This window comes from Eurypyga helias, unplaced genomic scaffold (assembly GCF_000690775.1).
Source record: "Eurypyga helias isolate BGI_N326 unplaced genomic scaffold, ASM69077v1 scaffold9943, whole genome shotgun sequence".
Taxonomy (NCBI): domain Eukaryota; kingdom Metazoa; phylum Chordata; class Aves; order Eurypygiformes; family Eurypygidae; genus Eurypyga; species Eurypyga helias.
The window spans coordinates 27349-52249 of record NW_010239209.1 but is presented as its reverse complement, the minus strand read 5'-3'; the positions used below and the strand labels follow the sequence as shown (position 1 = coordinate 52249).

At 37.6% G+C, this 24901-nt stretch overlaps 1 protein-coding gene across 1 annotated transcript in view; it reads right to left on the bottom strand.

Moving 5' to 3' along the window:
* Window positions 1-108: 108 nt before the first annotated feature.
* OPA1 (optic atrophy 1 (autosomal dominant)) overlaps window positions 109-24901 on the bottom strand; it is a 49962-nt gene continuing 25169 nt past the window's right edge. The window contains exons 19-28 of the mRNA XM_010148062.1: window positions 24378-24543; window positions 23726-23878; window positions 22973-23081; window positions 22348-22427; window positions 21467-21607; window positions 19977-20093; window positions 19156-19249; window positions 17976-18086; window positions 1161-1238; window positions 109-618 (exon numbers count right to left, since the gene is read on the bottom strand). Coding sequence (XP_010146364.1) covers window positions 1174-1238; window positions 17976-18086; window positions 19156-19249; window positions 19977-20093; window positions 21467-21607; window positions 22348-22427; window positions 22973-23081; window positions 23726-23878; window positions 24378-24543 — 1036 coding nt within the window. The 3' untranslated portion in view covers window positions 109-618; window positions 1161-1173. The remainder of the gene's footprint in view (window positions 619-1160; window positions 1239-17975; window positions 18087-19155; window positions 19250-19976; window positions 20094-21466; window positions 21608-22347; window positions 22428-22972; window positions 23082-23725; window positions 23879-24377; window positions 24544-24901) is intronic.

Below are 24901 nucleotides of genomic sequence, written 5' to 3'. Positions count from 1 at the left end.
CACTTGAAAGCACTACAGGAATTGCTTGGACGATGTCTCTCAAGAGTTTAGGAGTTCAACAAAATCCACAACTTCCTCTCAAGATGTCAATACCATGCTTTTAAATCTGTACCACAGCGATCAGAGAATGCTTCAACACGGAGCATAACAAATACAAATGGCATTACTTAGAAGGGCATTTTAATGTACATACAAACACTAAAATGTTATGTCAAACTCCCAGGATCATTTGCAGGCAAGAAAATGACAGCAGATAAAATAATTTTTGGAATCTGATCCAGCCCTACCATAAAAGACAGATGACAAAAATAAAAGCTTTTTTTTCCTTTCAGGAAAACAAAAAAAACACCTTAAATGTACAACTTCAGCAAGCTCCCGAGCTCTCTCACTGACACGCAAGTTAGATTCTTCTGTCATGTGTACGTAGCTTCAAAAATTAGAAGAGCGGGTAGGTTTTAACTGAACTTTTCAATCCCACAAGACATTATTTTCTTTCTCTTCCAACATTTCAGGATGCTCCCCAAATGCCAGGAAAGAGAATGGGACACAAAAGACATTTCTATTCAGTCCTCTTCGGGCAAGGTGTCCTGGAAAAGGCGTCATTCTTGTGTAAAGTTGCTGTTGAAACAGACAGGAGATTATTTTAAAATGTGTGCAAATATATGACAGCACTTAAGGCTTATGTTTTTGAGAGTGAATATAGAAGAAAGAAATTTGGAAATCACCTGAACGCCAATACTTTTGCTCACAATACGCATTGCCCTTAAGGAAAAAGAATCAAAACGCTTTTACAGACAAGAAAAGGGTTCCCTTCATTTTGATTCCAGCTAGTTATGTCTTCTTTCTCTTAACACAGATAAAAATAACGTACAGAGAGAAATCAAACAGCCTACAGTGTTTCACAATCTCTGAATTAGCCAGGATATACTAGCTAGGAATTGTATTTCTACTAAGTTTCATATCTGCTTGTAGAGTAAAAACTGAAAGTATGGTTTTGCACATTAGAAACAAGAAGCAGGAGCAACCAGGCACTGGAATGAAACAAAAAGGAATTTTCACAAAGTCTGTATGAAAACATATGCTTCTAAGAGATGGATAATCATTTTGTACTGAACAGTAAGAAAAGTGTAGCAATCTTTTTAGGATCTAAACATCATCACCTGCTTCAGCAATCTACTTTTCTTGATGGAGGGCTTCTATGAAGGCTTCAAGTTTTTCCTGGATTTCCCGAACTTTTTCTGGAGGAATTAAGAAGATCACCAGTCAAATAACTACTACTTAATGAAGGACATGCCCAGAAAGACAAAAACAAGGAACTCATCCTGCAAACATGAACAAAAACTAATGCTGTCATCTCTATGCATTAAGTTTCTTAATTACTAAGATTTAGAACATTTTTCCACATCAGGAGAAATTAAACCATGTCCCATTTGAGGAACATCCACAAACATACTTTTGATGATTATCATGCTAATTTAATAATTGAAAAATTTACCAAGGGAATCCAATGCTAGAAACTTATTTCAAAACTCTGAAATTTCCATTAGATCATGCACAGCAGAACTACTGTACACCTATTACAAGGAGGGAGATGTTATCCTTTAAATGATCCCACTAATACCTTTCTTTTTTAACCAAATATCCTTATTCTCCACAGGAACTGTCACAAACATTACTAATCACTCTAAGAAGAGTTGAAAGCTAGTGCCCTTTCAGGAGGGAGATTTTCGGGGAAAAAAACTCCAGTATTCAAGACACCTATTCAAAAGGGCACACACAGTGTTAAGAATGTTTAAAACTTGCACTTAATTTCCTTGCATTTCAGTATTAACCAGGTGGATGTGGGCAGAATCGTATTTTATATAAATACTAATGCTGGGATTTTATTTCTCTACAAAACCACAACGTGAACACAACTACAAAAAGTTATTCTGAATGAAAAGGCAACACTGATTTGGAAAAATCTGGAGTTTAGGCATTTTTCCACTCTTTTCTCAATTCCATACAACACCTGTCATCATATAACTTATTTGATTTATTAAATCGCTTATGAAGCAAGACTTAGCACATAGCTGGAATCCAAAGCCTGAGATTTCCTGCTTCTCTCTCACCACTTCCTCATTTGACGCTCCTTCTGTGTGTGATTATAGCCATGAAAAACACACACTTCAGAAATATGAAGTAACAGGGGGAGAGCAATAGGACAGACAAAAATAAGTTAAATGAGCATGAACACAGACTTTTTTTTTCTCCAAGCTAAAAATACTATTGCATTAAAGCCATGTGTTCCCTTATGCGAGATACAAGGTTTGAGCTTTTCTTTATTTTAATTTTCTTAATCCTTTCTTAAACATTTTCTTCTCTTTATCAGACCATTAGTTGTAAACTTGTTTTGCTGAGCCGAAGCAAGAGCAAAACTGGAGGAAAAATAAAACAATCAGCCTTAAATGGGATACATAAGCACTGGGGAGGAGGGGAAGACCTTCAAAAAGAATGCTCTAAGAATGTAGCAGAGAGAACTAAAAGTTTAATCCAGTAGCAAAATGACAATTCTACAGACAGTTATGAAATCCATTTAATAACAACAACAATAATAATAGTACTATGTCTTTAGTTAGCATTTGTAGTAAAACACGGAAAACGACCCGCATGAGGATGAAGAAAACTCAAACTTGTAACCTTATCAAGCAATTCTTAGGTGACAAAGGGCAAGTCACTTATACTTTCAACACTTAGCGTCCCCTTCCCCAGCGGTGCTTATCTGCAAACATAGATGTACACTGAGGCTGCATCACACTGGGTCCTGAAGAAAACACCAATGAATCTTCTTGAATTTCAGCTCATTTTGTTTTTTTAAGTACTTTGAAATTAAGGAAGATTACAGTCTGTGTGAGGAACAAAATCCTTGGAGTTAAGAAACAACAGTAGCTGATTTTTACTGGGGTAGGATGTGTGTGTAATCCTCCATTCAGTTCAGCAGTGAGAATCTTTGAAAGCTGCCACTGAAAAAAAAGCAGTCCCATGAGCACCTTTCCTTACTAAGCTCAAAGCGTTTTCATTACAGTCTTTTTAAATAAAAGAAGAATATGTATTGGTTGCATGTCAGTATATAAACCTCTTGTGTAATGAAAACATTAATTCTATGGCAGTTATTTAGGCAACTACATAGCTTGGCTTCCAATACTGATGCTCTATGGGTGTTTACAAAATCAGCCCTTGAAATAATGTCCTATCATCTTGGAGAGAGTTGACATACTTTTGGAAATTATTAATCCTGGACCTCACTCTCCAAAATAAGCAGCAGTTGCCAGTGATAACTGGAGAGTAGATCCCATGACCCACAAGATCTCTTCATGTTGTGCTTTCAATAGCTTTATTTTTCATGTGCCTTTTCTTTAATTGCTACATGCTTTCCCCAAGTATGTTCTTTATATTGATCAAGCCATTAGGCTCAGTGAAAGCAAGCAGGTTTAGCAGTATTAAATGCAAGTATTTTCCCTTCTCAACCTCTCGCTAATGAAATATTCCAGTCCTGAAAATTGATAGCATCAGCAAAAATCTACAATTATTGTTTCACCCTTAAAGAAGTTTGTGCCAACAAAATATATTTTAATTTTCTGATTAGGGCATATTAAAATAACTGGATAGCAAATATGTATTCCACCAGAATATACTGAATCAGCTGTGTTTGCTCAGAGAACAGACATACTAAAATTGCCTCCATATTATAAGCACTTTATTAGTTTTTATACTTGGACTGAATTGAAATGATTGCTTAACTGTAATAATTATGAGGTCTTGAGGTAATTTAATCCTTTGAAAAAACATGCTGGCTATTCTTGAAAAAGAACAGTCACAATGACTGCCAAATAGCTGCAATTATTCCTGCCATGCCCTGTATTCCTAGCAGTAGTAAAGCCTGTTGCAGCAGCAGACCCCAGCCAACCTGTAACATTTTCCCTCAAGTCCATTCTGTAGCAGAGCACAGCAGCCTGCTCAATTGGTTTACTTTTTAAACAGGCTGGTGGCATTTATGAATGTACACAACACACATCTTAATAAACCAGTAAATATAAATGCTCCGGCAGAACCCTTCTAACGAGTGCAAGTGCGGGGTCTGCAGTTCTGGGATAACTGCCCATAGTTTCATCAGCACCATGTGACACTGCATTTGGAACAATTAATTGTACCAATTCAAGGGTCAGCTGTTACCCATCTTTGTTTGGGGAAGTTCTCTGCGCTCTGCATGGCACAGGCTGTGTACCCACATTTGCAGGGGGTTCATTGACACCTAGATGAAAATATGAGTGACGTACACTTGTAAATTATAGTACATTTTGTTCTGAGGAAGGTTTATCAACATGCCAAACCCTAAGCATGATTTGGGTTTTGGATGAGAATACTTACTATGTAAGTAAATGAAGGGATAGACAAAAGTGACCTGTTGCTCCTTCCTGTTTTGTGATACTGTGTATTTCCATGTACAAGTAAGGCACAGATTAAAAGCATTCAGCTTGCTGGCAAATTTTTTTTTTTGTCACAGGTTGAACTACCCCAGCACTGTCACACAATGCTCTAATACACAGGAGGCTGTTAAAGTACTCCATTCTTACTATATGGCACTACAGAAGTTTAAATTTACACTATCACACTGTATTCTAAAAAGATAACATGGTTTTGGTCGTTTTAATGCAGACCTGAAGTTACAAATACATAATTCTTTCACAGTACCTGGTAAATAGTGATCAAAAAATCAAATTAAATCAATGAAGAATAACTGTAACTAATCCCTTGATTCCATCTTTAGAACAGTAGAATTCACAGGCCTAGGGGCAAGGAAAAGCTATTCTACTTCCTATTTACCTAAAAGATAAGCTGGTTCATACATAAACTCATTATGCCTCTTGATCTGGTCATGAATATTCCCATAATCCTCCCTCTGTACCCCCTAAAAATTCACTGACAGAACGAGGAAATTTATTCCGACGTCTTGCGATCCTCATTCATGATCAGCCTCTCCTTATCCCCATATGAAATGATATTGCTACCACTCATTTTCTTTTCATTAATCCTGTGATACTCCGTCTAAAAGGCTCAAAACCAGACTAATTGATCTGTAATAAGGATTGGCACACACTGTGAACACAGAAAGATGCAGCCACACATCAAGTTTCCTTTTCCTAATACCATAAAAGCTGGTCCGAAGGGGAACCCCTGAGATACTCCGTCTCGCAAGGAACGCTTGCTAACTGACTACTGCCTTAGATAAGCCGAGCTTATCTACTCATGAACGGTGCAGAAGCCGGGGAACCACTGCTGAAATAAACAGCTAAATAAGTTATCAAATTAATCTCCTGTGGTAAGGCCAAATAACCCCAAAATCATATTAAGCACAAATTACAAAATCAAAGTGATTTATTTCAACCAAGCTCTAAGTAGCACGAAAACGTTTTCTAGGTATTTTCCAACTGCGCTAATTGGTTTAATAAAAGATCTTGGCTCTGCCCACAAAATATGTCTTGCTTATGCTTCTGGAGATAAATGAATTTTGAGACATTCAAATCATACACACTTACCTGTAAAAAACCAATTTTCTTAGCACAGAATTTTAAAGACATTCATGTCTGTCTGTGCCACAACAAGGAGAAAACTGCATGAGTATTTTAGGCAAATCAAAAAGCTTTCCCTTCCCCTGTTCACAAGTTTGCCCATACGGCAGCAATTCCAGAAAGATTATGTACTTTGATGGAACTTATAGCATGAAATGACCACGATAAAAATGTGTTAATGCTTCGTAAGAAATCTTCCTGTTCTACAATAAAGTGATTTCTACCTCCAAATAATGTTTACTTGACTTTGATATTTGAAAGCTTACAGTTGTTACTCATTTTGCTCTGGATTCTGCTTGGACTTTAGTCACCCTCCTCCCCCCTCCCTTTTTTTTTTTTTTTTTTAAATCTTCCTTCCTTTCTTAATCCCTTCCTCGCCTATAAACATTCTCACTACTTGCTGTGCTACTTCTACGTTATGGTTAATTAACCATACAGGCAGAAATGCTGCTTAAATTACAGCTGTGAATGCATCATCTTTCCTCCTGTAAAAGGAAAGCCCAGTCTGTAATCAGATTTCATCAGAATGCCCAGAAGCACACTCTTAAAAACTGGAAATATTGATCCACACGTTCCTGTTGAAAGCCAAATTTTGCTTAGGGCTACCCAAGATGTAAACCCCACAGCTGTCTACAACCCCCTATCAAAAGTCAGTTGGAGAAGTGTAAGGGGGGGGGGGGAAATCATCCCTTCAGAGCTTAGCCTTTTATACCACATTGCTGGATTTTCTAAGGGCCATGCAAAAGCTTTACTTCTTGTTGAAATGGTATGAGGCAGCACGCTCACAGCCACCCCAAATAATGCCCCAGAAAGCAGACTTTCCACCCACAGCTATAAGACCTGCATCAACAGGCTTTTCCATGTCTCACCCAACCGCAGCCTAACAGCCACTGCAATCTACTGATCATTGCAGGGTCATGTCCTGCTGGATTTTAGAAAATCCTTTCAAACTACCCATCATATTTTTTGCCAGTTTCCTCTTGTTCACATAACATTATTTTCTTCTGGATGAGGCCAAGAGGAAAGCTAAATTTTATAAGGGGAGGTAAAAAAACCTCACCAAAAAACCCCAAAAAGCAAAACCACCCAGGCTGCCCTTAAAGAGGCAGAATATCATTTATCAGCTGCAAAGACAGATTTATAAGTAGAGGGCCCCCTCTGTTCCTTTAAGGCTGCAAAACAGATGGGAAGTGAATGGACAGTCAAAGGGTCAAGAAAACACATGGGAGGTGCTGCTTGTCTGCTGTATGTATGTTCCCAGCATAAGAAAGAGGTCAAGATTGTAACTGCATGGCTGGGTGCAGGAAAGGCCTTTTCTTTAAGCTGTTACAAAGACAAACGCTGTTCCTCATCCTGCTGTCAAACTGCTATAAATATTGGTTTGTCAAGAGTTTCAGCAGCTGAAAGTTTTTTTAAAAAAGGCTGAGCAGGAGGATGAATCATGTGAATGATTCTTAAACAATTAGCTCATTAGTGTGATAAAAGCCCTGCAGAACCCTGAGAAGTTTAAATGGAATTTATAATAGTTCATGTGGTAAATCCATGCATCATTGAAGATACAGCCTTTAAAATGCAAGCTTGCAGAAAATCGCTACCACGCTCTTTAGTTACTAGGAAGTTAGACTGAATGAAGATGCTAACTAATTGTACATTGTAGTAGCGTTCCTTTATTGTTACAGAATGTTTCTTATACGTATTGCAATCCATAATGAGATTTGAATTTGTGGCCAGTTTAAGAGAGATCTTTCTGACTTCAAAGTATGCTCACTGGAATGTGATGATCATGATACAGAAATTCTGTACCTACATTCATATATCAGGCTTCCCCTCTCAGATATATAAAAAGCTAGACATCCACCCTTATACTCACCAGAATTACTGACAACTTTTACACTTGCCTTAAATCCCTTTGCAATCCTGAGATAATAGGTATTTTAATCTGAGCAACATCTAGAATACCCGCACTCCAGTTATCGGTTCCAGAAAGACTGCGAGGATGACAGGGACATGCTCTATCCAAGTGCATCAGGTAAGATGCTTTCATTAGTAAACAGACTAAGATAGGATTTCAGTGTCCCCTCAGAAATATTTACTTTAAACCCTAGAACAAGACAAGGGGCTAAACATATTACTTTAGCATCACTATTAAAATCTGCAAGGGTCAGTCAACATATCAATTTCATGGAGATGAGTTCATCAACAACTGCCTGCTAGTGACATGGTTGAAAATCTCCTTTTGCATGGCATTAACAAGAGAAGACATGAAGAAGCCTGTTTCCTACAAAGACATGCAGATAGTGTACATTTTTTCTTTTCCTTCTTGTAGGTGAATCCATCCCTAAAACAGGAAAAGATCACCTTCAGATTGTATATTTAGCCTGCTGTAGAAACCTAATGAAACCTCAGTTTCAAGAAGTCATTTTAGGCAGGGGAGAAAAACCCACCCACGGCTGCCATTACTCAAGTCACTTTTGTTGCAAGTGTTAATATCAGAGTAATTATTAATCCCTGCATATCATATGTGAGCAAAGCTATCAGCTGCCTGTACAAAACAGTATCACCATTATTTCAAACTAAACAGGCAGCAGTAGAAGAGAGCTTGTCTGAAGACACTTCAACTATTTTTACAAGGTATTGAGCATTGAAATGTCATTTTAGCATTATTAATAATTGCTTTTTAGAAACAGGAACTGTGCATTGTGCTGATGAAACTGTACGTTACTAATCAATCAATGTCCTGACCTACAGCTGCCCCAGATTCACAAGCGAGACCTCTGCAGCTTAATGAAACTGCCTCAGCAACACACTTCTCCCCTCCTCAGTCGAACAGAAGAGAAGCTGACTGAGTGTATTTGTTGGAGCGGTCCCTGGGGCTCCTCGGGCTGGCAGGCACTGAGTCCTTCCGTCTCTGACAGTGCACAGGAGAGCTGAGGTATGGGGCAGAAGCAACACTGGTAACTATGGGGACTACTGACTTCAGACAAGATGTTTCTAAGAGCTATTACACATCAGTCCCCCTTGTCTGCAGAAAAGAAACTAAACATTACTAAATCATGTTGTGAGCTCACAAACTAGGACATTTCTATGCTGCCATTAAGTTCAGTTTAATGTACAAGTGATTATTAATCTATATTAAACTACAAGTTTATAAGAGTCAGGATGTCTGCAATAGCAAGGTAGGAACTGGTCACCTTTCAGTATTCCATCTCAGACTTTTAATTAAAGCTGTTCTAATAACTCAATCTTTCAACAGAATTTAGCTGAGCTGCTTACTGGACAGCTGGAAGGAGCTTAGGAGCAGAATGACAAGGCAACCTCATAAAAAAGACTCACGTCTTGAATCAGACTGATGGACATAAAGATTTAATTTAGAAATCAAAACTATCAAGCTAGAATAAAACAGAACATGATGCTGCTCACTATTTTGGGTGGAAATAGTGAAAAGTATAAATACAAATCAGAAATATCACCTAATGATTCATCCAATGATGTAAAAAACCCAAAACAAACCAACACCCAACATTTTCTTATGCAGAAAGGATGTGTACAGCTACAAAGGTAAATTGTTTATCTAAGGGCTACTGTGACCTTAAGGCTATAAAACTGTACGTCAACATATGAAATAACCGATATATGTTGATTCTGTACCCAAACCAAAGCTAAATAATAAATTAATATGCTATCAGGACTATTTATGTGAAAGTCTCTCCCAAAACATGTCAGAAAATGGTGATTATGCCCTGAAGAAAAACAGGTAGTCCTATTTTTTTTTTTCTCCTTAGTTCATCATCATTCCTGGATGAAAATATTTCCTTCCCTTTTGTTTTTATATTGACTTCAAACCAGAAGCAAAGTGGAGTCTACTACAACATTAACAATGTGTAATATACACGACACTGACTTCTCCAGCTTTTGGAAATGGGAATGTTACACTCCTCAGTTCCATACTAGTTCAAAACAAACACATACATTGGTCACTTTAAAAGTTTGCATTTTACAAAGAGTAATCTCTCCATGATAAGTACTCATTTAAATTTAGATTAATAGGTACCCTCATAAGCAACTAAGTACTAAAAAGAAAACAGCATCCAATTAGATGTTTTGATCCTGCATCATTAAGGACATTTTAGGAAAAAAATAAATTTGGCAGACAGCACCAGACGGACCCACAAGTACAAGAGAAACGGGTCCAGGGTGAGATTAACAGGCATTAAATATGTCATTACTCATGTAGCGGTTTATCATTATTTTTCAATGTCAACTTTAAGTGATAGGCTTCACTTAGTCAGTGACAAATGTGCTGAACTTTGTAAGGCTTTGTTTTAGAACCTGGACATCTGTGCCTAACTCTTCATCAATAACTTGAAGGAATCACGGCAGACAGACTTTGGTCATCTGGGATTCTTAAGTTAAGTAAACCATCACTCCATCACAGGAGGTTTACAAGTGATGTATGTTCTCCCTTGAGGATTACTTCCACATCTGAGAGGATGCAGCTTTTTAAGGCACTTTCTGTCATGACACAAAGCAGGAACTACCTTATCTGCACTTTGACACGGACTGTCCTACACATTCTTCTGGTTTTAATTCATTAGTTTTGTGCAGCTGCCCCAAAACTCAGAGGGGAGGAAAAGAAAGAAAAAAGAGAAAACTTAAACATTCAACCAGTGTCTTTTCATGTCAAAAGCAAACTTGCTTGGGTTAGTTTCATGAATTATCTACATGGAATTAAAAACACGATAAACATGTGAAGCCAATTAATTTGCATTTGAACATCCTGCACCACGGAGCACCAGGACCTCTACAGAGCTCAAGAGGAGCACGGGAGTCAGACTGCCACCCGCACACTAGTGACACCAGCACAAGCTTGAACTCATTAGACACAGACAGCCCACATGAGCACTCCTTTTGACTGACTGAGATCTGGGCAGAAATGAATGTGCTCTAAATGACAACCAGCCTCTGATAAGACACAAGCCATATTACGTTCTGGGGGAAGCTGCTGGCAGGGGACTGTGAGGATAGCAGCTATCCTGCACATGCTTATCAGAGGTTGGAGATCTGCGCGGTGATTCTCAGAGGGAAATGGCTGCTCTGCTTTTGCCTGGTGAGAAGGTGACATCATCTCCTGGTGTAACCTCCTGCCGACTCAGGATGAGACTATAACCGAGGGCTCCTCACTGCTGCGACCAGCTGAAAGGCACAAAGCAAGACTGCTGCCACTTCCGTGAACTGCCTTACTATTATGAAGTGACCATATTTTTACTTGCGTAGCTTCTAAAACTGCAACATTTAGGCATTGTGGAAGAAATGAGAGCACAAAATAACTGCAATTCTGCAGATTCTAATAAAATTACTCCTCTATTTGGATTTCCTAGGATGCCTTCTTCTTTCTCATATTTGTCTTTGAGCAGCGGGGGTGACATCTGGGCTCTACATTCAAGTAGCTTCAAAGTTATATCTTTTCTGCTCTATCTTGTAAACACAGAAAACCATATTGGTTCTGAATGAGCACTTCAAGCATCGACTTAAGGACTACAACCAATGCCTCCGGAGCTGTTCTGTCTGGCTGGTTTCTAGGGTAAAAATTACCTAAGATCTGCTTATTTGAGAGATGTTTCCCCCTACACTGGAGCTTTGCCCTCTATGAAATGCTGTAACCTTTTACAGAAGTTGAAGCAAAAGGCTTTAGAAAGCCAAGTCAAAGCATGATTTTAAGGAGCACATGTAATCAACAATGTCATGTAGAACAGAGGTCAAATCAAAATAGTGTTGAGAGTCATCTCAAGGGACTGAAATTTAATTAGGCCACAGTAATGACCACAATATAGGATTAGTTTCAAACAACATTTTGATTCTGCATCTAAGAGCAATGAAAGAAAAAAATATAACCACAGAGCAAATCATTATCTGCAAAGTACTGCTCACAGCCGACTTTGGATAAACACGTAACAAGAAAAGGAGACTTGCTTGGATTTAAAGTGGTTTGTTACAACAGACAGGACAGAGCCCACTCGGCTTAGCCAAATGGATGACAGGAATTCCAGCGCCTGAGTCAGCAACTTGGCATATGGAAGTACCACCTTTAGCTAACATTAGCTTTCTAACTGCATTAAAACAGTGAGTTTATTATATTCATGGATGATATTAAATCATTCATACTCAAAGTCTGCAAAAGTTTTACATTCAACGCAAGAAAAAGTTAAGAATTTCATGCAGTGACTTTAAAGCAATTACTTCAGAAATAAAACTTAAAAGTATTATACTTTATTTACTTAGTTTTTGTATGTTTTGCCTTTTGTATGTTATGCCTTTACAAGAAAATAGTTAAGTTCTGCAAACTTGTATTTCATACCTTACACATGTATGACAGGATTTACACAAAAGGCCCTAAGCTATCTTTTCTTCATGTGAGGGCTCACTCTAAAGTTTCAGAAAGCTTTTGTGCAGAACAAAATCTCACCCAGCCCGTGACACCTGTACAGGTGTCAGTATTACTGACAAACAAACGTGGAGGCTCACCTCTTCACATTCATACCTAGTAATTTCAGGATCAAGTTTCTTCAGGCATTTTGCAAGTCCCTTCCCACCTCCTGCCAATGACTCTCTCTGTGTAAATGCACATGGTTTTACTTATTATTTGGTGAAGTTCTGGGGTTTTGTTTGCTTTTTTAACTTGTGAAGAAACAGGATATTGGATGAATAGTATGCTGACCTAGGAAAGATGCTTTGCATGTACTATCCCTATGTGTTTTACCCACGCACAAAAAAGACGCCTTCGCAACATTCATAGTTTAGCTGTTTAAGAGGAATAAAGCAGATGAAATAAGTGAAGATAGAGCATGTGTATTTCTCTGGGGTCTGTGAAATTTCATCTCTAGTGATGCCAATGTAAAGCTCCTGCTGAGTGCTTGAAGCTAGAATTCACCTTAAGGATTCAATGTGCATGTGCCCCACCTAGCACATTTTAAATGCTACTGCAATATGAATATACACAGCTCAGGTATAGGATAAGACACTAGAAGATCCCATTTCCTTTCCAAAATGACTAAACCATTCGGTTCGTAACAGTATTTTAGTAACAAAGCTTAATAAACTAATACTTACCGTGCAGTTGCTAATGAGAAATGTGTAACTGAGAAAAAATAACCAACCCTTAGAAACCTTCATAAATTATATGTCACAGAAGCAAGCAAACAGGGAGTGGAATACAAGAGGGTTAAGGCTAGACAAGTGCATCTTCCTCCCAGAGGAAGAAACCTAACATCCAAGAAACCAATGGCCACTGCCTAAGCCAGGCTTATGCATCAAGAAGCAGGAACAAGCAACCAGTGATGGGAGGCTTGGCACCAGCTCTGCTGCCTGCTCATCCTTCCCAGCCCTCCTGTAAAAGCCATTCATTGCCATCTTGTGTTGGGAAGTTGTACGGCAACTTAATTACTGCACGAAGTTCACACTACCGAGGAAGTTTGCCTTGGCCCTTCATGTAAAAACAGCAAGTCCGGCAGAGTGGAATTCTGGAAACAATTAGGTAGTTCTGGGAAATCTTTCGCTGGGAGCTCAACATCAAAATAAAAAGCCATGTTAAAAAGTAGCCTACAGAAAGTTGAGATTTACCCACATGCTACCACTGTTGCACAGAACTATAGAGTAATAACCTCAACACAAATACTTTATCATTTGTATGAAAAATAAAACAGAAGACAAGATACTATTTAACTTGAAATCAAAATTCTTTCACCTATGTATTCATTTGCTTTCCAGAAAAAAAAATATCCAATACTGAAAACAAAAATATATAGTTTTAGGGAAGGTGTGACTTCAAAGAATTGTCTCTTATAAATAATCAACTCATTGTACACTGCCATCAAAAAGATCCTGAAACTCAAAACCAATGCCAGCAGTTTTACCATTTTAACAAATTTTGCAGAGAAAAACCCACCCCATATTAAAATACATTTAAAATTTTAAAAACTTCCAGTAAGTTCATAGGCAGCCTGCATGAACGTTCAGTCCCTTTGGAAAAGTTAAATATGAATACAGGAGAAAACAGTATGACATAGTAAATACTATAAAAGATTACTGATAGAATTAAAGTCATATACTGAGTGATCCATCTTCTAAGGTACTGAAGAAACAAAGGGTAATGTTGGCTGATAACTTCTCACAAAAGAACTTGGGAGCTGTGGCAGATAGTTCAGTGCAGCCATTGCACAGCAGCAGGCTAAAAAAGGAAATGGACTACAAGGATTTACTGCCAAAAGACCAGGTTAAAAACCAGAAAGCATCATAACGCAACTCTGTAAACCAATAATGCAGATACATTTTGAATACGGTGTGCAGTTCTGCTCTTTCAACTCAAAAAGGGTTTAGTAGAACTAAAAAAGGGGGAAAAAGAGTGGCTTGGCTGATTGAATGAAGCTATAAAACAATGTCCCTGCACAGAGCAACTACACGGACGGATTTTTCAAGCAAAAGAAGCGCAAGTGCAGTTAGCATCAACATCTATGAAGTCATGAGTGGCACAAAAGATGAATAGAGAAAGATTACTGAATGTTTTTCACAGTGTAAGAACTAAGGAGAACCAAATGAAACTGGCAGGTGGCTCAAAAACAAACAAAAGGAAGTACTTTTTCACACAATGTGTAGTTAAACTCTGGAACTAATTGCTACAGGATGTTGCAGATGCCAAAGTTTACAAGAGTTCAAAAAGCAATTAGAGAAATTCACAGGAGGAAAAAAAAAATAATCCATGAATGGCTATTAATCACAAAGATATTACCTCAGGATTAGGAAACCTTGGAACCAGAGATTGTTAGATCCTGAGAGAACACACCAGGCAAGTCCTACTGTATGCTTAACCTGTTCTTGTGCTGCTCCCTAAGTACCCATGGATGCACATTGCCACAGACAGGATGCACCACCCATGGGTCTCTTTCAATACAGGTGTTCCTATGGATTGATTGCATTTTAGGACATTTTTAAAGTCACTTTTTCCAATTCAGCTATTCATCTTCTGCTCTGCCCCTTTCTTCCATATGGTCTTTAGTCCTAGGGCTTCTTTATTTCCATAAACCTAGTAATTGCTCACTGGTACAAGTATCATGATGATATTTACGATAAGGAGTACATTTACACTACATTTAAAGCCCCCCCCCCTTTTTTTTTTTTAAGAAAAAGTAACCTTCAGTACATTATAAAATACATAATTTGTTAGAAACTGTTCAAAAGATATGTTTACATTCTTTACAATATCTAGACCCGAGAAGTAAACATTGAGAAGCAGCAAGACTCAGGGACTAGAGTTCATCAGGGAACAATCATATGTAAGGTTAAAATACCATTCAAGGCTGTAGAACACAGATAACAAAACCTGCTCAAATAAGTTTTGAATCTTATACAAGCTCTCGTTACCAGACTGGGTCATCCACGTTAGAAATAGCTTGACGGTAACCAGTATCCCAAACAAACAATAAAACACTTCCAATGCTTCAGCATTAAGAGACTGATGTAAGATGTGAGACAGCGCTGCTGTATCATCAGCATCAAGGGGAAGTGTCCCAGCCTCAGGTATTATAATACTTTAGCGTTGCAAGTACAGTTTCCAATCAGGAAGTGAATCCCAGCCTTGTATTTACAAATATAGTCTGGGAATTAAAACAGTTTGTAACTGTCAGAGAAATGACATCCTGGAACATGTTTTCAGTATGAACAGTGAGCCCCAACAAGTTAACTAATTTAAAGATAGAGCTCAAGATATGTGAGCTAGCTGGGTTATGTAAACACAGCTGCCTGGAACAGAGAGAGACTGGACGTTATGATTCAGGAGATCCCTTCCATTCCATTCCTAATTAAAATACAAATACTTTACGAACGTGTGTTGTGGGAGTCAGGATTTTCTTTCTTTAAGCAGAGTCCTGATTACCACTAAACGCTCTAAGAAGGAAATTACTTGTATAGCCACCTGAGAGTTCAACGCTCTACGTTATCAAAGTCTGTCTCCAGAGTATAAAAACAACCCCGCATCACAGAAAAGCACTCTATTCACTATGGGAAAGGCAAAGAAATCCCTTTTTCCTGTCATTTGCCCATAAAAACTATAACCACTTAGCAATAAAAGCATGCAGAAAGTAGAGAGAACATTGCCGATTTGACTACAGAGCTAAGCAGGGGTACTTCTAAAAATCTTCCTGTAGGTACAACAAAACAGAACACATCATCATGCATAGTTTTGTACTGAGACATGAGTATTTCCTTAGAAAAACGTGTGTGGAATCTGACCTACTGAATCTAAAGAAATACAGTGCAGTGATGGTGTTTTAGCTACACGGTAATTTATGAAATGCATACTGCAAACTTGAAGCATATATACTAATACACAGACACCTAGGATTATAAACACACAGGCAGGCTGCTATTACAGGTGCAGTCTTAGTTTACAAAATAATGACTGCAGCTGTTACTGCTTTGAAATGGGAAGTTATTCCTGATGCTGGTGAAAAGCAAAATTAACCATACAAGAATTCCAGGTCCATTTCAGTGCAAAATAAAGATGGATTAACATAAACATTACATATCTTCTAGTGCTCCTTTACTTTGTTTTGAAATACAGAATATTTAGGATAAATCAAAATCAATAAGTCTCACGCTATGCCAGTACTTGCTCAGGAAAAAACCAAACCAAAACAACATCCAGCATCAAAGCAAGAAAGCAAGCAGTACTGCTCACTAATAAAAGGAGGTAACTGCCTCATTAGGTATCTGTGCCCCACTATGCAGGTTATCACTAGTTTTACCTCAACATATACAGAGAGATGAAAAAGCCTTACTTTGTAAAACACCTTCTATCTACTCTAAAATAATGGCTACATGAACGTTCATACAGGGTTTCAAAAGCACCACAGGATGTTTGCAGAGAATTATGAAACTATAATAAAGATGATATAGTCATACTGGCTGTTTCAGAGGCCAGTCAAAAAAAAGCCAAGACAATTTGCCCTAGATTCACTAAAAGTCTCACAATTCTAAAATATTACAGCAATACATTATAAAGGACAAATAACATAACTCACTAGGATTTTAATAGCAACACTTTCAATAATAAGGTAACACTTCCAATGTAACCAAACCAGTACTACAAAATAAATCCTTAGATTTTGAATTTATTGTAATTTTGGATGTAAAAAATGGCAGACGTCATTCATACTGATGAAACTGTGACTGCAATCGAAGGCTTCTCTGTCACTCTGAACCCTGGATATCAGAACATTGCTAATTAAAAGAAGAAACACTGACCACAGCACTCATTTATATTAAATTATATATCCAAAGTCATATTGTAAGAGAAAAGTAGTTGCTTCATGAAACACATAAAGGTATAAGAAGAAATATCACCTGTAATCTCAAGATGCAGAGGTTTATGTATCTACATTATCTTTATTTACCACAAGCTTTTTTCCTTTTCCCTTTTGCACAGCATTGTTTTTTTATCCCTACCAGTCCAGGTGTACAGCTGGGGTTTAAGCAGAAGTCTCAGAATAATAGCAGAATGAGCCAAAAGCCCAACAATATACATGCAAGGCAAGCCCATCAGCCTAAAGTCAGTCTAAACCTTACTGGATGTGCAGGTAGAAAACAGAAATATCACCTCAAACTGGACTGTGCCCCTAAGAGCTTTCACTGTTTAAAATCTTACTACATTAACCACAAAACCCCTTAACACTTTGAGTGACTCAAAGCATTAAATTACTGTAAATCCTTGTGGAAGGCTAAATCTGCTAGATTTTCCTCCTTGTTAAGTATTTTAATGTAATGGTCATCTCAAGCTTAATAAGCACAACATATCAGATCCTCATGTCTGACAGGTGGTGTTTCTGCACACACAGCCTAAAACTAGCTGGCTAGTAAGTCATGGGCATTTCCAGCTAAGCTGTCCTAAAAGTCAGTATTATCTGTGGGAAGGCAGTATACTTTGACCAATAATTTAAAAGAATGGGATCAAAACCTCCTTAGAGAGTCAAGACTGAATGTCTCTGAGGTATGAATTGAGCATGTTGTACTGAAAACCCAAGAACTTCCCTTTACAGTATTACTCTGTTCTAAGTACATCTGTCAATATACTGATGCAATGTATTTATATCAGTGAATTTACATCTGGTGTTAATGATGATGCTTTATCAAACCATACTATCCATGTCCACCTTTGAATCAGTAAGATCTGACTGTATTTATGAAAAATTCTACCTGTGGCATTAATTCAGTGCTAGCAGATGAACAACCCCTGTAGCATTAAATGTTTGCAAGGTCAGTGCTCAGAATTCACTTCATTTCAAGCTAATTCCAAAACACTACAGAGTGGGTACTTACTAAGATCCTCTGCGAGCTGGACCCTCTTGCCAGTTAGGAGCTTCACTTTTTTTACATTGTCCTCTGCAAAATCTTCAAGTACTTCCTTCACATTCTTCTCCAAGCGCCTCACTGTAAAAAAATTAAAAAAAGGAACAAAACTAACCAAAAAAAAAAGTGAGTGGCAACACTTTTGCACCTGTAATAACCTAAGGGCAAAATTTTGGGAGGGTATGTGGGAGATGATGTATATATGTAACCAGACTAACTAATCTGGTGGGAGAAAAGGCAAATTTATGAATACGTAAGTCCCTTGTTTGGGCCATTAAGACAGAAAATTGTTTAACAAAGACGTTTAAATTTCAAAGGATATTTTATCTCTGAATTAAATTATTATCAGATGACTTTTTTTAGGAGGAGAGAAAAATATCTGTAGACTTCTTTGCTGCCTACTAAATTCAGCAGTTTCTTCTCTGAGACTGAGTGTCTAACAAATCTTTTATTGTACACATCCTTGCTGCCTCCTTCTTTAAACTCCTAATGAAACTTCCTAATTTCCAGCCTAGTAGTTGTCCAAGAGGTAGAACCTAGCTTTCTACCCCCGGGGCAGTTTCTTCTCCCTGGAGGGTACCTTGCATCCCATGACAAGGTTCAAACCTTGCACCTTCTTTAAGAAGCAGGTTGAGAACTATTTTACAGATCATGACTAGTAATTGTACCATGGCATTAGCTGATTGTTACATAAATGGTGCTTTATAAGGAAGGTGCTGTTGTATAAGCTTGTCTAGATACTACACGGCACATTTTGCATGGCTTCAAAAAAATCCATTAGAATTGATTTTTAAAGTCAAACATTTTTAAATTAAAATCTACAGGCAGACTGACCTGAGAAAACACAAATACAGTCACTATTCACCGAAATTCATTCTGCTTGGAAAAAGGTATTGACAACTGGCATCATGTAAGCTGAAGGTATCTTAAACTGAAGAGTGCCTTAATTATTTGACGTTCTATTTACACTAAATCATTTAATGTAAATAGAATGTCAAATTCTATTTAGTCTACACCTCTTAATTACTTAGCCAGGACACAAAGATCAGGCAGCCATACTAAGCATGACAGGCACACATAGCTAGAGGAACACTAGGCAGTTTCTAAACCATTTTTTGTTCCCAACACCTCAACGCCCTACGAGCCTTACCTTCAGTGTTAGTGAGCTGCTGCCTCAGGGTGTTTGCTGTAATGGCCAGCATTCGCTGTATCCGCCAGAAGAGGACAATGTCGTTACATTCAAGCTGCAACGAGGGAAGTTGTAGTGTCAGACCTCTGAGGCCCAGTGAGCATCCTACACTCACAAGAATCTCTTGACACTTTTAGTGGCCGTTACAAACCCATGTATACATTATCCTGATCTTGCATAAAACTCCCACAGAATAAGTGCTGTAAGTAACAGGGAAACACACCAAAAATACTTCAAGAACAGTCATTTGTTGCACAAGCTTGGGTTTACAAAACTGGAAAGTCATTTAAAAGATCTGTTTGCAACCTCCACAGTTGTTCTTGGTTCTGGGGTTTTGTTTTTGCTGTTGATCACAGGTGGTTCCAAATATGAACTCTAAACACTTATTTATTATACTTATCCCACAAAACCCCGTTAATGTTTTCAGAATGTTTTGTATCAGTGAGGTACGTAAATATCAATGGGAAAGTTGGAGAAACAGATACCAACAATAACAATAGCTGTACAATACTGCTTTTAACAGTGCATTTTCAACACGCATTGATAAGTAACTGATGTTTAGGCCACGGCTGATACCTAGTGGTCATTTTATGTAATTACCACCACGATGACATTTTACCAATTACAAGCCTCGTGTAAAACAAAATCAACAGCTATCTCAAGGTAAAGGATATAAAAGAAAAAAGTTAAGCTACTTTAAAGCATCTGTAGATTTTTTTTTTTTTCAACTGAGATGGAAATGTTAAGGCAAAACATCAGTGTGTATTGGTTCTTCCGTTTACCTCAGAGTCCACAAAATGCCTCTGATAATAATAGAAGCCTCTTCGACATAGATTGCAGTGGTTTAAAGCAGTCTTCAGGAAATATCTTCTATAAATTTGATGCCATGTGTCTTTAATCTAGAAAAATAGTACTTAAATTTGACTAAATAAATGCATACACTCACCATTGTGCATAGTTAAATGATTGCATTTAATTCTAAATTGTAACTCCAAATTCCTGTATCACCGTCACGTTATAGGTTTAAATATTTCTCAGCAATTTCTCTGCAACTGGGGTACGATTAATGTGTTAGTTACATCTGGCAAATGCTGTAGATGATTGTCAGTTAAAAATCAACTCTTCCATGCTTGTAACACAACAATGTTTAAAAATACTGTCTGCAGCCAAAACACATTTAAAGTATATGCTATAGAACAGGACAAGTTGTTCTGTTCTTGGCATGATGCAATCTTCACACTAACACTGAAAATGCATTTTTGAGTGGTACCCATTAATTTATTAATTAAACCAGATTAAAGCATAGAGAAATATTTAATGAGTCTTATGTAAACAAACATTTGTTAAGTTTTCTTGAGTAGGTTTATTTATGTTCCAATTCCTTGCAATTAAATATCTATGTAGATATGGCTCTTCAAAAAAACCCATAAAATAAAATCAGGAAAAATCAGTTGCTTAGCTAGAAAGGAAACTCAATTTGCATGCAGTCTCCTCATACAGAGGATGAGGTCACTACTGTGACCTTTACAAAAAGATATGGGAAGTGCTGCATAGGAAAGGGGCAGCAGGTATTGAAATAACTCTTCTACCTTGAGTAAGTACACGTATTAGTGTTGAAAAGGTAGTCAAAGGTACTGCAGAAAATAAATGTTCACTGTTAAATGAAATCTACATTATTACTTCATAATGTCCGAATTTTCTTTTATTTACAGTCTTACATTTAATTAGATAAAAGTTCTAATTATGGTTAAGGGCATTACACTGCCATGAGATAAATTGATTTCCAGAACATTTTAAACATACAATATATTCCCTCAGGGCACTCTTAAAAAACTCTGCCCTTTTCCAAGTATTTTGACCAAATCTCTCTCTTCAATGTACCTATCAACTTCAAACTGCACATATAACCGCACCGAAAGCTTAGGAATGCACGCTAAGTCTTCATCGTACCTCGCTCATAAAGGCCTTGATTCCACTATATAACATCTGAACAACAATTTTAAACAAGGCCTGTCATCATGCAGGCAAGAAAATCTGCTCAGCAGATTCCAATTTCAGTCTAAACTGACAGATTCCAGAGTGTTGTATTGCCTTTGTCTGACAGCCAACAGAAGTGTGTGAATTGCGTGCGAGCAGTCATTTAGTAATTCATTTGGAAACATCTGCATCACAAATTCAGCATTTAGATGGAGTCTTTTGTACGCTGCTTAGAAAGAACATTCAGATGTTCACAGGGGGCTTCCATATGTTTTGTCACAATTCTGCATCTTACCAGACACGGGTCCACTGTTATCCCTCTTGCTTCAAGATTCTTTCTGACAGTCGTCACTTCATCATTTGCCAGATAAGCTGCATGTTCTTCATTGCATTTGATTAATTTCTCAAGTTCATTTTTTGTTTCATTACGTATATTCTAGAGTAAGAGTGATTAGTTAGAATCAATTATTATAGACTCAGAGAACATCTGCATCTCTTCAACTGAGAGCCTACTTGCCTAGTAAGCCAGCACAGAAAATACCTTTTACGCTATTAACTATTAACAGCATAAGTGACTCAAAAGGGTATTTGTGCAAAGACATCTCACACACAGTACTTTACACGGATAATTCAGTCAAATCTTAAGGTTTTTTCTTTTCATTATGCACAGAAGTGCAGAAGAGGAAGAGAAGGGTGGAAAAAAAAATCCTAGGTGTTAGCTTTCTTTTACCTCCATGAAGATCTGCTAGCAGGGGTTCACATTCACATATCACCTGTGACACTGATGGAAACTGTAATTTTTGCTTAACAGCTAGCAAGAACTCTCATGGATTCATACCTTTAAGTGCTGAAGTCACTGCCTTTCTCCCATACCTGGCTGCACACAGCTGACTGTAAAACTCCTTCCTCCAAAACAATTACTTACTACTGTATTCTTTTAAATTCTACTTATGACTTAAAATATGATTCAGTTTGAGACATACATAGGAAAAAGTAACATAAAAAGCCCATAATCTCATCTCAAACAATGAACAGTAAAAGTAATTAAAAGTAATTGGGCTTTTTTGCCATGGTCTAAACATTGTGAAGAAGGTTGGTATTTTTGAAAATTTAGGAAGTGATAATCAAAGTTTTCTAAACGCAGTGAACTATGACACTTTCACCTTCCCCCCTTACCTGTTCTTTGGTGCGACCTATCCAGTATAACCACCTTTTTTTCCAGTCTGGACCCACCATATCTTCAATAACAGATTCAGCTAAAACAGGAAACATGATGGTGTCACTTGAAATATATTTAACCAGCCAAATTCGTAGTTCTAAATTAGGTACAAGATCAAGAATGGACATTTTATGCCCAAGAACATATATGCCATAATGAGGCTGACAGATGTCTTACTCAAAGCAACAGTTGATGTCTTTTACTAAAATTTGAAAATGACTGCCAGCCGGTAGATACTTCAAGGTAGAATATGAAAAACAAACATAGCACAGCTCTACTGAAATAACCCTCTAGCTTTCACGTCAGGTGTTTTAAAAATCTTAATTTGTTGCAACCTGTGTCAAAATTACACTTGATAACCATAAATGGACCAACTACTTTCCCTGAATTTATCCTACCCTTCTACCTGTGTTCAAACTATCACTGCCATTATCAATTAGCAAAATACTATCAGTACAGTCTACACTGTCACATCTGTCTCATTGTGCTAATAGAAAAGCATGCATGCAGTGAAGTGAACTAGATCCATAAGTTGGCCCATATTTAAAAGCACCCAAGAGTGGAATACATCACACGACTCACTGTCTTTGAGACGACTTTGGAGCGTTTCTTCCATAAAATGAATAGCTGCATCCCACTGCTGTTTGTCAGATATTGACCGATCTTCTAAGGCATTGTGCTGGATCACTCGCTGCAATATAGAACATCGGTTTACCATACAATTAATACTTCATTCAGGATTTAGTAAATTAATTTTACTAAATCCTGAATTTATTTTAGTAAATAAATGAATTTCAGACATTCTCTTCATTTTTTCATGTCTATAAGACCAGCATTTATTGGGCATACTGGGTTTATTCAAGAGGCACCTTTCAAAGCACTGCAAAAATATTTTCTTGTGCCTTTAACTTGACTGTCTTCTATAGCCTAGCATAAAGAAAGAATACAGCAAGGAATATGAAAACCCTCTAGATTACAGGCTCTACAATGAAATGCTGTTATTTTATGTTGCTATACCTCACAGAGCAAATGAGCCAAAGCTAAACAATTCTCACAAGGCTGTCTGTGGGCAGCCAGTGCATTATAGTGCACTTTTTCCTGAACCAATCAAACCAATTTTATTAGGTGTTATTTAGGGCAGTAATTAACAAAAGGTAATAAAAAAATGGATTGAGAAACACTGAATTAAAACACTATAGAACACAAGAGGTGGACGCATATTCCTATCATTTTATGATCAGGTTAAAAGAATGCAAAAATACTGACTATGCAACTTCAGTAAAAAGATTTTGACAGCACTTAGCCAATAATGCAAAAAAACCCACTACATTGTACCAGGCTATCCTCCGCTCTCTCATTCCATTTATGCCGTTTGATACTTTCTTCTTTGACAGCTTGTTTCAGTTTATCAAAGATATCATCATGCTCTTTTCCTTTTTGTTCTGTCATAAATCGGGAAAATTCTTCTTGCAGAGTCTCCCAGGCCACCTAGAAAGTCAAACAACGCCGGCTGAAACGGACCACTCGACCGCGCACCCGCTGCTAAAGGAACGTTTATGACAATTCTTGCAAGGATGACAATTGGCGTGCTTTCTGAAAACAACGCACAAGAATAAGTAACCAGCTTTTCCTTTGCTGTCTTATCCATTACTAATACAGTCAACACTAAACTTTGCTTCTCTATGTTGTGGCAAGTGGAATTGTTAAACTTGCATAAATCTATTAAATATAAAATCCCCTTCAAGTTAGGTATATTTAAGCTTTTAAAAGGAAGGGCTGTTTTTGTATTTAATAGGGAAAATTCACCAGAATACCATGTTCCTGCTGTATATGCTTCTCAGTATCAAGATCTTGCTAGCCTTTTCTGACATGTAAGCTGGTTAGCACTGCAGTCAAATCACCACCTTACTTCTCCAGAGCTATGCTTTCAATTCAACAGGCTTCGCACAGATTAAAAAAAAAAAGCTTTAAGTAACTAAATTCTCACCTCTACTGCTTTATTAGGCAGTTGCTTGTCAGTCCACTGCTTCAGTTTGATGTCCACTGTGGTGTTAAATGTCCCTGAGTTCATAGTCTGTGCTGCTGGAAGGTAGATATTCTCAATCACATGAGTAGATACCCTCTCCCATAAAGTTTTCTGAAGAATCTCCTCCCTAAAATAGAAAGTTGTAATACATACAATGGCTTTCAATACAAAAGTATCTAACAGTGTGCATTCGATTTGTTAGAAACACTGAGGAAACAAGGTTACAGAACACAGGAAATACTCCTTCACATCAGGACACATCTTCAACCAAAATCAGCTACATGAGTAGATACCCTCTCCCATAAAGTTTTCTGAAGAATCTCCTCCCTAAAATAGAAAGTTGTAATACATACAATGGCTTTCAATACAAAAGTATCTAACAGTGTGCATTCGATTTGTTAGAAACACTGAGGAAACAAGGTTACAGAACACAGGAAATACTCCTTCACATCAGGACACATCTTCAACCAAAATCAGCTTGGAAC